The sequence below is a fragment of the Haliotis rubra genome, unplaced genomic scaffold, assembly GCF_003918875.1.
Source record: "Haliotis rubra isolate DU_JTF1 unplaced genomic scaffold, ASM391887v1 Scf82, whole genome shotgun sequence".
Taxonomy (NCBI): domain Eukaryota; kingdom Metazoa; phylum Mollusca; class Gastropoda; order Lepetellida; family Haliotidae; genus Haliotis; species Haliotis rubra.
The window spans coordinates 1,210,282-1,223,540 of NW_025767546.1; the positions used below are offsets into that span (position 1 = coordinate 1,210,282).

Genomic DNA, 13,259 nt, shown 5'->3' on the forward strand with positions numbered 1-13,259 from the left:
TATTAAACATAAAAACGTATATGACCTCATGTATGTTATACTTATATGTCACTGAACAAGGAAGGAAGCAGCTGGATGAGTAACACATTAAGCCAAAAGTTCTAGAAGTTATAATGTGTAGACTTCCAACATACAAGACTGCACAATACTTAAAGCTGAACTTCCTGCAAATAGCTTCAGAGAATCAGAAAACCTATCTCCTTCTTCTTCCAGTTTTTTCTAAATAACAATAATATGACCTACTAGGAGAAGAGGTACTGCAATATGCCAATCTTTTAATGAATGTTACCTAGCTGAAAAATTCTGATGCTATATTCATATTTATCAAACTTATTCAATCAATTTATAAGACAAATCAAAGATTAATTAGAATAAAGTTATATTGTGCTGATACAAGTTTCTACTTGGTAAACATGACAAGACTGTAGCACTGTGTGGAGATATGTATGCGTATGTCCATGTGTCCTGACATAGATTTGCCACCTGTGTAACTACACCGAGGCACCTATTGCATCAGCAGACGTCACTGCAGAGCTGCACCAAAGCTGGGCCGCAGCTAGCCCAGATATTTACCCTCTTGCTCGTATGTTTCCAAATGTATATATGTCAGAAATACTCAATTATTTTACTGTGACTGACAAATTGTTTTATTTATTTTTACCTCATATGTATGAACCCTCATATCATGATGCTGGATTGACACATCTATCATGTGGTGTTTGTGTTAAGACTGGCCAAAAGAAATATTTCATGTTCTGAAGGTATCCTTGCTATAGGTGAATATTTCTGTTTGGGACAAATTTCCTGGATAATGATGTTCATTAGATGAGTAGAATACTGAATTACTTCCCCTAGCTTGCTAGTAGGTAACAGTACTGTTCAACAATTAAATAACACAGATGAGGTGTCTTTCTATTCACCTTCCTTGCAGGAAGCAATTTACACTTGGCATTTCCCATCATCTACAAAGCTCACGCAGAGAAAACTATCTTAAAATTAGAAAAAACAGTCAGAATAAAATTTCCTGTAGTTGGCATTTGTATGTATGTATTTGAAAGTGGCACACATCTGTTATTGATGGCTGGCTGGCTGGATTGTGTTGTAGAGATGTGATGTTCTCATTGACCGAACAACTGGGAGGGTTCATTAACCTAGATCTGTCCACGCAATTGCAGCACAGAATTACACATTGCATCAGTCTTTATCTCTCTACACAGACATGTACAGGCAATAGATACAATTTCCATTAATTACTACCTCATGTCTATGTAAATATGTTTACACGATTAACATTTCCTTATTTAGTTCAATCAATGCCCCATACTTGTCGCTATCACACTTGAACATACATCAGGCCTGTAAATAATCAATACCTGACTTACCCAAACTATATCAGCACAGTAGAAGGTTATAACACTAACATTAACTATTTGGTGTAATTAACACCAACCATGCAAAATTAGTGAATTACTGTAGCCTGTTTCTATGGTTACAAACCTCTGAAAGCACTAATATGATGTCATGCTTTACAGTGTCATGCGGTAAAATGCACATTTATGCAAAAAAAGCAGAAGAGTGAACTTCATAAAACATAGTTTGAAATGTTATTTACAAACAATACAAACTATTGATAAATATCTTATTGAAAGGTATCAGATAATAATAATTATGCATGATCTAATTTACCTACACCAGTTTCCCTTTCAAGACTTTACCAAGTGTCTTTAGTGAACAACCTGGAAATACCGATCTCCTCATACCTGGTATGTGAAGCAGTTATTTCCATAAATAAGGAAACTGAATTAAATATAACATGACTGTTGTAAACAAAAATATCTTGATTATCAAGAGGTTGAGAGAACACAAAATATTGCCAAGATATGCACTAGTTTCCAGCTGACAGTAATGATGATGTGGATCAATGGTGGACAAGTCAGCAATCACAGCGGAGGACACGCAATGTTTGGCTTGGCAAGGTCTATATCTCATTCTCATTTATAGTACTTTCACCAGCTACCTTTTGGTTTCCATAGATACAAATACCTTTGTGGAGGCAGAATGTTACCAGCCCCAGTTCCAGCTGACTTAAGTGCCTGCACAGATACGTGCATCAGGTTGTCAGTCAGCTGGTGGGGTAAAGGGCACTAGGCTGTGCTACTACTGACTGACGACAACCACAAAGCTCATACCATCATATAGGGACATGTTATTACTCAAACAGCAAACAGGGGAAATACTCTATGAAAACAAGTCCGATCCACAAAGCGTTTGTAGCACTATGGTGTTTGTAAGTCTATCATAAACTATATAGTAACGATAACTTGTAATGCTATGTACACTCTGACGATCAGGACCCTCATATACCTGAATATATTCTGAAGTAAACAACTTCTAGCTTGTATGTTATAATAATACAGAAACAAATACAAAATGGCTCCTGCACAGAGTCATAGTGTTTTGTTACTCTCTTAAAGTCCAAAGACAGACTTCACTTTCTCAAATTTGAAGGTACGAAATTCCATTACGCCAGACCTTGCCATGTGTTGGCATTCTGCTTACATTAGATTTGTAGTAGTATTAAGAGGTCATGCACTTGTTAAACACAAGAAGTTACAATTGGCCAACACCACTGTAAAGATAACGTTTGTTTTGTTAATATGAACTTTCATTCCTTATATTCTGTAAATACACTTAAAGCAAACACAATTTTTTGTTCTGAAAACAAACCATGAATAACGAAATAATTTTTGTCCAATAATTTGGCAGACATGATAACTATGATAACTAATATTCTTGCTGCATGCAGTAACTGATAATATTCAACTGGCCTGAAACTACAGACCAAATAGCAATGGAAAAGGAAACCTAGAAGTCAACTGCGACTGGAAAACATAAATGTTTATACTTGTTTTCTAAATTTGATTACTTCTGCTGTTTTCTAAAACAAGCAAACCACGAGTATATGAATAAGGAAACTGCACACAGAGCAAGTTGACAGATTCGTGATATTGCTGTACCAACAGCCTGTATGATGGCAGAGAGATGTGGACGCACACAGACAAGCAACCCATGGTGGTGAGCAGACGGACACAGCCAGACGCTAGGGACCCACATGGACACTCCGACCACAGACACACTGACCACAGAAGGATTGCTGACACAACAGCATGCTGGCCAGCCCATTACCCAACAATACAATAATCAGGTTTGAGTGCATATCTTGGCATAGTTTCTGTTCTCATGCATGAGGATATGTCGTGTAGACAAACCCAAGTCTCTCACCTGCACCTGCTCATCTTGTGTAGTGCTTGTCAGTGTCAAGCTCATAATTTGTGCAGAATAGGTACAATTTCAAAACATCACTACTTCATTTAAAACCGTATTTGGAAGATGCTTTGGAAATTACTAATAGTTCCCAAGTTCATATTTGAATGAAGTGTAGGAAAGGTCTACTGCAATGATCCAGCGGTATTGACCTGATACTAGCACCCGACACTGCAAGACTCGATGTGCATCACAGACCTGGCAGACTGGGTTTGAACTCACGCACAGTTGTAACCATTGTTGATTTCTTACGTTAACTTTGATTTGCAGTGTGTGCATCTAAAGCAGTTCTTGTGGTATATCACTTTGTTCATCTCAAATTTCTCCATTGCATATACAGTTTTCTGGCAAGCCCCGCATTTGTCCGCTGGCGTCGTTGGAATGAAAAATCCACCCTTTTTTTTCGGTGTTGCTGCTTCCTGCTAGATCAAATTAGTACAAACAACAACATGGGAATTAGTTAGAAAATTATGAATAACGCAAGCAGGTTGTCAAATCATTCGGACAACAAGAGCAACAGAACATAATTGTCAGCCAGAATGCACATAACATCTACATACATGCAATGCATGCTGGGATACTGACATGCTTACATAGCTTCAAATATACGATAACAACTCTGTGACCTGTCAGTCTCACTATCACTGGAAACAGTTATCAGTGTCAACAATACTTGCTTTACCTATCAAATTCTAATCAAGTGTCAATTACTTCTGACCTAGTGGGCGGAAAATGGCTCGCCCAATCATGTGACAGGATACTAGTCTATTTCGGGATGAGTGAAAAGGAAAGCTACACCTCATTACTGGCGGCCAGCTTCTCCAAGTAAATGCAGCCAGCATACAGTGCTTTATTTTCAAGTTTCCTTGTTTGTTTTTTTCCATTTTTTAAAGTGGGAAGGGTTGGGCCAGATTTAATTGAAAAAGCAAAATAACAGATCCTCGTGGCAATCAACCTGACATCTCATGCCATTCCAAGGCTGACAAATCAGCTTGTTAAACTTTAAAGAGTTACAGAATTTAGTCTTCGTTTAACCTTCGGCCTGTTCCACTGTGGCGATCAGGTAGCCTCAGGCACATGGCTGTCCATGTGCAGATCAGGTATCGGGCAGGGTTGGAATGTCAAATTGTCCCAGTAAAGACAGCTTTAAGTCTTGGGAGACACCATGTCAGGGTGTGCTGTAGGTTCTGGCAGAGTTGACAGGTAACTGCAGACCACTCCCACCTGTGAAACTCCTTCAGTCAGGCTTTCTTATTGACATGGATTACATCAAGATGACTGTCTCAGTAGGTGGGCGGGAAGACACAGAATTACTCAATTATTTACACACCTAATCAGCCACACATTATTGCTTGCATGCTTGGCGTTGGTACAGGTGGTACAAACCAAACCAAACCAAACAACTACAATTCATTCAAGAAAATTGAAGTAGTTCCTTCCTGTACATGATTGTCAAGCCATTTCCCCCTTCTAAGCAATCATAATATAGGCATGTAACTCAACATTTCACCTATTATATAACCACAAGATAAAAATAGGACATATATCATTGTTTAAGCAAGGAAAATTACAATTTAATAACAACTGAAAAATATATATTTATGAGAACAAGATATTATATATATGTGTAATGAGTAATGATAAATGAGTAATGATTATTATAATACATTAGCAGGGAGAGCAATGTTAGGCATTCAGGGCAACCAGCATATAGTCAGGTTTCGGCACTGGTCCAATGAGAGGTAAATCTTGGCTTGAGTTGGCCCTGGATTGCTACACTGTTCTCCCTGTACGATGGCTATGTTATGTGTCATGCTATTAGTACAATCACCCAGCTGCAGCTGGCCACTGTGGCCACTGTGACCACCACTACATCAGCTGGTGTCATGCAACAACCTCACACACATGCAGCAACCATATGTGGCACAGTCAATTCAGCTGTTTCCAGTTAGTGAATTTACCTCTACATATAGTTAGTTGTGATGAAGTAGTAGCAAAACTGCCGTATCAAGTATCTATTAACATGACCAAGATTATCCCATCTAACTGTATTTAATGGATTTTTGTGTAAACCAACAACAAAAGAGATTATAATAGTAGTTCAAACACAAGGGTCTGAGTGACCTTGGCAGATAGGGTCACATGATCCACTGACATCAGAGAGACAAAAATGAAACCTCGCCATGATAATAGACATACAAAGGTCAACCAGCCAATCTGTTAGCTCTGCTGATAATTAGATTTTCCTTTTAACCACTGATGTAAATTTCAGCTTGTTATCAAGATAAATGCAAGATGCAGTATTATTTAGAGACACATGGGCTCCTTGATGTAACCAAATTTCCAAAGATGTATAGCTGAGACTCCTTTCTCCTCCTCCCGAGAAGGCTGCTGTCCCTATCCGTGGTGCATGTTTCACGTTAGTAATGTACTTCACAGACATGCAGGGCTTTTTGTTGTTGCTGCCTGTCTAAGCTGAGTTGTGATCCACCATAGCAATGTTGACAACATGACAAACAGACTCATGGACAAAGGACAACAACAGACAAGGTCAAGGTCACTGTACGACGTGCATGTATGATGACATCCTTTCTTTTCTGTTTGATCATAAGTTTTAAGTCACTGAATCCTGCCTAATTTGTTAGTATGTTTAACAGCTACTTAATAATTGACATTCTTATCCTTAAATGATCACATTTTAAAAGTATTTAACTTAATTTCTATAGATAAACACAAAATATTAGTAAATGAATACACTAACTTTCAAAATTTTATAGCTCTAATTAGATATACATCATGATCATCACCAATAATGAAGCCTATTTCAATTCACAGTTATGAAGTTTAAATGTTTTAATTTCTGAATACATCACACTCTCTGATGAAGTGATAAATATTTCTGATATGTCAAGCCCATTTCATCCACAAAGGTCACACAGGAAAGGACAATCAGCTTAAACTAAGTGGCATATGCATCGTGTACAGTATCCGCCAGTCAAGAGGGAGTGACTCATACATCGCTGAATGTGCAACCACCGCCAATCCCTGACCATTGGCTGCAGTACACTTTTCCCGACCCCCAACGTAAGCCATCATTTCCCCTGTATGTTTGCAGATTACCAGTCAGGCAAATTCCACATTGATTTTCCTTTCTCTATCCTCCAGATACGAGGACAACATAGCATAGTTCCATAACACGTAATCAGCTTAATACCACCATCATCCAGTGGAGTGGACCCTGAATAGATCTTCCAAAAACACCATGTTTACCATGTTCTATGGGCATGTAGGTTGTACTACCAAGTAGCTCCGTCAGTACTCGCTACAGCCCTGGCAGCAGCGTTTATGTGCATGTATTGACCATGAGTGTGCTTCACATTGGAATATCATTCCTACTGGTAGTTTTATTTCCTGTTGCTTATTGTGTGGCTGTGACTGGTGAATATGTCACTCACAAAGGAGTCTGTCGGGCTGCTTTAACTCTGTTTAGGAAGACTTTTATAAGGTCACAACCGGGCCATTCCTCTAGGGCAGGGTGGGTTACTTATTCCAGGTGAAAAAATCAGTCAGCCAAGACAGTGATGGGATATAAATGTTTAGCTGAACAAAAGGGTGTGTGTAGTGTACTGGGATCGGATGATATCCGCTGCCATTTCTTATGAAGCAAAGGGAATTTGTTCACAATGCTGACACGCGCAAGTTGTTATGGTGATGTTATGCACTTAGTGATCTATTATTTCACATTTCTCAACTCTGCCACAAAGTGAGTCACGGCAGAACATGTCTGAATCTGACAGATATGGTCTTCTGACTGTATTTACATACGAATGTAGATAGTCCTCCATGCAGGATATTGTGGTGGGACTTTATATTGAATCGCATTTAAAAAAATGTTCAATGAAATCAGCATCACAAGATAAAGACTAACACAACAACACCCAATGTTTTACATAGATACTCTGCACTTTGAAACAGGAAGTCACTGAAGCTCATATAGGTGGAAATTTACTGATAAACTGTTTTCCTGTGAGCTTGTACCATGCACTGCTTGGTACATCTGATAACGTGTTCACACATTCACTTTCCGAGAAACACAACCTGTGTCACACTAGCGTGTTTGCTGTATAACAGGTTGAGGACACCCTTATAATAAATTCCAGTTTTACTGCTACACGTATAGTCTGACAAAAGTAATTGTTGGATATTGTTTTCATTTGTTGTCAGTGAATAATTGCTGTTTCACTATGGTGTCCTACAACACCAGCGTCTGCAGGGATGTCGTGGGTGGATTGTGGACAGATAGCAACAGGAATATAGGACAAGAAGCAGATCCATGTATACATGTTTGTCCGACTGGCTGGCAAGCTCATAACACATTATTCTGGCTTTAATATTCTTAGGGCTAATTTGTCCTCAACATTTCAATATACCAATGGAATGGCCTGATGTTACACGACGTACACACACTGATTGGAGCTTACTGATGGGCCTTAACCTTTTATATAGGAGGCTTTTAGATACTTGTGATATCAATATATATATCCTCTTTGGTAGAATATAGTATATCAAATACAATGAACCAATACTTATCAGTTGCTTTACACAGAACCTACTGAACTAGTGAATATTAGTTTGGATGTCAAGTATTTATTCTGGCCAATGACAGAAACGATGAACAATATGTTTACATTGACTTGTTAGAATAGGAATCCTGATGATACAACTCAGAGCGATCTGGCAATGTTTCAGGAACCAGCGTATATAAGAATCTTAGTCATCTCTTCTTGCAGAGATCAACAACTCACACTGTCGTCTGCTTCAGGTGGGTCAACCATGAGTCAGACAGAGGTGGCTATGACAAACCATTCCCAACTACTGATCAAACAGAAAAGTGATGTCAGATTGAAACAAATTGTTAGAACCAAAACCATAACAGGGCTTGAATTAGACTGAATAAACAGGCCCCGTATTGTAACAGAACCTCAATCTACTGGTTAACTGCAAAATAAACATGGTGAACCGTATCACACAGATGTTTAGGAGAATGATGCAAACATGATTAGGCTAACATCCTTGAAAATGAAATCATACATATGAAATTGTGAGATTTCATGAGTAGATGTGGTATGAGTCTTATAAGTAACAATGCCCAGTGTATTCATTTGTATAATTCAAGCCGAGTCATGCATCCATGTTAATCTCTGGGTACAGCGGACGCTGTCTGCTGTTGTTAGTAAAACTCTACCTAAAACACCTAAAGCAGACAACACAACAGAAACAGATGAAAGGGAGAGATAGTATACGTCTACATGTACGTTTTCTTTTGCATCGTCAGGCACACCATTATCATACGTCATTGAGTCTGTATCGGAAGGGGTACTCAGACAAACCTGTGTCACTTCATTTTCAGGGGATTGTCTATCGCCATCCTCCTAAAAGCAGATTGTAATTTCATTCAAGAATTTGGTCTTAATATTTGTGAGAGAGACTTTGTCAGCTTGTCCAGAAGCAACGACATAAAATATGTCTTCATGAATGACACAAACGGATGAGAATTTTGTGTATCTGACTCCTATTGAGTCCTGCGATTCCAAAAGGAATGTGTGCCCTGTACATGTCATGGTGACCTGGCTGGGAACAGAGGCAGTAAGTGTAGGGAGCAAGCACACATTCTAGGGATTCACTGAAGTTCAGACACCTTGACAGTTCAGACAGCATGACAGTGAAACACACTGCCACTTGGGAACACCATCAACTACAATAATGCAGTCATTAACATAGATTAGCAAGAGAATTAAAATTAAACATGTCTATAAATCCAGTGTCATCTCTGCAGCATAAATACATAAGCATTATTTCCTCAATTTAGGATTTTCTATATGTGGGTTGATATACTCATAACATTTTATTGAACATAGAACTTAATTTACAGTTTATTGTCTCCTAATTAAGGATATTTAAAAATATATCAGGATGATATCTGGTCTTATCAACAGAATTATCCAGTGATATGCGTGTACGTTACATGATGTAAGTTCGCCCACGTGTAGGTCAGACTCATCTCATCACTCTGGTCCTGTGACCTGTGTGACTGACAGGTGGGGAAATCAGGGATGAAAACCATGTCAGTCAGCAGTATGTGATCTTCCATGGACTACTGGGGTCTGTTTGTACAGTCACACAGACTACGTCAGAAAGATAAATTGTTACACGGCAATCTGATGACCATCTAATCTGCACATCGGATCAGTGTCAAAATATACCACATTCACATGCCCTCCGACAGCAAGTCCCAGTTCCTTTCCCTCAATTCAAATTATATCTCATCTTGCAAGTTATTTAGTCCCATGGGCTATGCTTAAATTTAAATCACATGACATATTGAAAGTTATTTAGTACCATACTCTATCCTTCAATTTAAATCACATGGCATATTGAAAGTTATTTAGTACCATATTCTATCCTTCAATTTAAATCACATGGCATATTGCAAGTTATTTAGTACCATATTCTATCCTTCAATTTAAATCACATGGCATATTGAAAGTTATTTAGTACCATATTCTATCCTTCAATTTAAATCACATGGCATATTGCAAGTTATTTAGTACCATATTCTATCCTTCAATTTAAATCACATGACATATTGAAAGTTATTTAGAAAGTTATTTAGTACCATATTCTATCCTTCAATTTAAATCACATGGCATATTGCAAGTTATTTAGTACCATATTCTATCCTTCAATTTAAATCACATGGCATATTGCAAGTTATTTAGTACCATATTCTATCCTTCAATTTAAATCACATGGCATATTGAAAGTTATTTAGTACCATACCCACTTTTCAATTTAAATCACATGGCATATTGAAAGTTATTTAGTACCATACTCTATCCTTCAATTTAAATCACATGACATATTGAAAGTTATTTAGTACCATATTCTATCCTTCAATTTAAATCACATGGCATATTGAAAGTTATTTAGTACCATACTCTACTTTTCAATTTAAATCACATGGCATATTGCAAGTTATTTAGTACCATACTCTATCCTTCAATTTAAATCACATGACATATTGAAAGTTATTTAGTACCATACTCTATCCTTCAATTTAAATCACATGACATATTGAAAGTTATTTGGTACCATATTCTATCCTTTAATTTAAATCACATGAAATAAAGACCTTATCTGATTCCTCACATTTTCCAACAAACAGTAAGTGTGAAAGTCCACATTTCCAAATGCACAGGCCCCAATTGTGTCAGTCTCTATTTTTATCAAAGGTTATAGCTTAATAAATAGTTATTGACCAGTAGTCTATTCAGATTTGAATCTAATCCTAAATATTTACTTGCCCAATTTCAAATGACTGATTTATCATTTGTAACTTTGAAATGTGAAAAATATAAAAATGCAGCCATAAAGATTTAAAGAGCCTTAAGGGCTGATTGATCTTCTTTTTCATCGATTAACATTAATCAAACTGGATTATAGCATTAACCCAAGGAAGTTATATTTTCCCCTTAGGCCATACCTTTTCCATGTGCACTTTCCTCATGCAAGTATCATACATTTGCCACATTTAACAAAATCTAATCCCTCCTAAACAAGGCACATTTACTTGTATCACTAGAATCTGGGCTTCTGTGTAGGTCTGACCGACAAAAGGATATTTCAGGATAGTTTGACTTCAACTAGTTTCAGAAAAGACTGGCAGTCACAAGACTCATCAAATGACCTCAATGAACTCTCGATAGCCTCTGTTAGTCAATACTGTTTCTGGTAACTGGAAATGTTTGACATGCAGGTGAACATTTTTTTTACATTTTACTTTAATTAGGTCTCTACTTATTATTATATCCGGTATCCAGTTACTAGTGTCTCTGATTATGTGAGTAACGCCACATCAAATGGGGGTTTGTTGTCTGAGGTTGGTATCAGCAAGCACCTGCTTCCCGTCAAGATTATTTCCTTCCTATGTTTCAGTGCTTGTCCTCTAACTATTGGACATGTACAACAGACACATCTCCAGAAACGTACACTAGAATGACACATTTGGAATGTCACTTGAGCATAAAACAACACAAAAAACAACAACTATCATTTAGCTTACTTGCTACAGCCCACTCTGGGTAATGTTTAACTTTGCTTGTTTGGTTCATTCTTTAATGACTGACTGTTCTCGGAAGAATCATCAGGTTTTCTAATCCTAGCATTGTGGTGAAGGAGCCATTTACAATCTGAAAATATTCGTTTTGAAAAAAAAATTGTTTCTTTTAGCATTCAGTCTGAATGAATGCATGATGTGACATTTGCAGCTTGACAAGAGATCCGCTAAAGACATCATCCGCCCAAAGAATGTTGGCCCACATCCATAAACTGACTGTTTAAAACTTCAATAAAACTTGAGACACATCTTAGATCTTTTTCTGGTACATGATAAGCTGTGGGGAAACTCGAAATCCCCTCAAATGCATACAAACTGGGATGAAAATCTGCATCTAAAATGTCAAGTTTACATTCAAGTCAAGACACTGGTACTGAACATACGCCCTCTTTTCATCACACATGTGCAATCTGCCATTAGATCAAATTCCCTCACCTACAAGGGCCCATCCCATACCTTATATTGCATGAAGGCTATCAAGGCTAACAGAGTCCTTTGTCATATTTGAATAATTAACTGAGCAAGGTGATACTGGTATATCTGGCTTGGTTTGGACCAGCTTTTGCAGGTATCAAGTGTCTGCCCCAGTCTGTAGAATCACATGCTGTGTTACTTCAAGTGCAGCAAGGTCACAGATGGTGGTCAAGTTACACACCATTTGAACAACAACACATTCCAATAGATTGGGCCAGAACATGACTTACCATCTCGTGTACATTAATTATGTCCCTGATTAATTGTTAATATTTATCATGAAAACAATTGTTTGCATACTCTATATATTATCCATATATCTAATACAATAAAATTAGTGATTGGTTTATATTTGTTTATTTGGATTACAGAAATTGAATCCTATCAAAATATTGTGAACTATTTATACATTCAAATGACACAAATATTTCTAACATGGATATATATTTAGTGAGATGACACTGGAAATATAAACAACTGTGGTAAATAATACAAGTAAATCACAGCTTTTAGAGGCAAGCTGCAACCAAGAAATGATTTGAAATAAGTTCAGAGCCAGAGCGCTCTGATGCTTGAGTAACTAGGATTGTCGTTCGTGCTACAACTGCAGGAAATATATACCACCACCTCCCCCAACCACTGCCATAGCCAGCAGCAGGTGGCAGACACAGAGCTATCCTCCTTCCCTTCCCACAAAGGGAATTCCAGTCCAATACCTCATGTTCATCCATTGACTAACACACACTATCAAAAACAACTGAGGCATAGCGAACATCGATCAAATTCACAGATGCATTTAGCTCTGTCTGCAACAACTTGCTGTCTGCTAAGCCCTGAGAACGGAGGCCAATGGTGTTTGGAATATCATGGCAAATTCCCTAGTGCCAATCTCCAAATATGGTGAGTGGGAGAAGCACTCTAAACAAAGATGACAGCTCAACAAAAGAAAGTGGCAGCATGCAGTTGATGAATCATGGCCACCAAGATACTAGTCCCTACTGTGTCTGAACTTCAGTGATAATATCCTAGAAATCAGAACAAACTGGTTAGAAACAGTGTTTAGCAGTCTTGGTTAGGCCTACCTCCATCCTGTAGCTCGTCTCAAACTGAACTGGGCCAGTGTCAGTTTTGAAAACAGTGGCAAGCAGGCAGACTATTTATAGATCAATGGAGTCTGGAGATTTTTCCAGGGGAAGTAACTCTGATGTTGAAACCCTGATCTGGTGATTTCTTATCTGGTTATATTATGATAAATAGGTCAGACCAGACCTGTTAGCTTTTGTAT

The 13,259-nt window shown here is 37.8% G+C and overlaps 1 protein-coding gene across 21 annotated transcripts in view; it reads right to left on the reverse strand.

Annotated features, from left to right (window-relative positions):
* The window catches only part of LOC124261982 (cardiomyopathy-associated protein 5-like), a 117,369-nt gene that overhangs the window by 1,540 nt on the left and 102,570 nt on the right, over nt 1–13,259 (reverse strand). For 14 of the 21 annotated variants that reach the window (XM_046696353.1, XM_046696354.1, XM_046696355.1 and 11 more), the window contains 2 exons: nt 8,640–8,756; nt 3,577–3,746 (listed from right to left, as the gene is read on the reverse strand). The exons of 1 other annotated variant lie outside the window; for it this stretch is intronic. In XM_046696353.1, coding sequence (XP_046552309.1) covers nt 3,577–3,746; nt 8,640–8,756 — 287 coding nt within the window. The remainder of the gene's footprint in view (nt 1–3,576; nt 3,747–8,639; nt 8,757–13,259) is intronic. 6 more of the 21 variants (XM_046696342.1, XM_046696344.1, XM_046696345.1 and 3 more) reach the window with 6 other exon arrangements.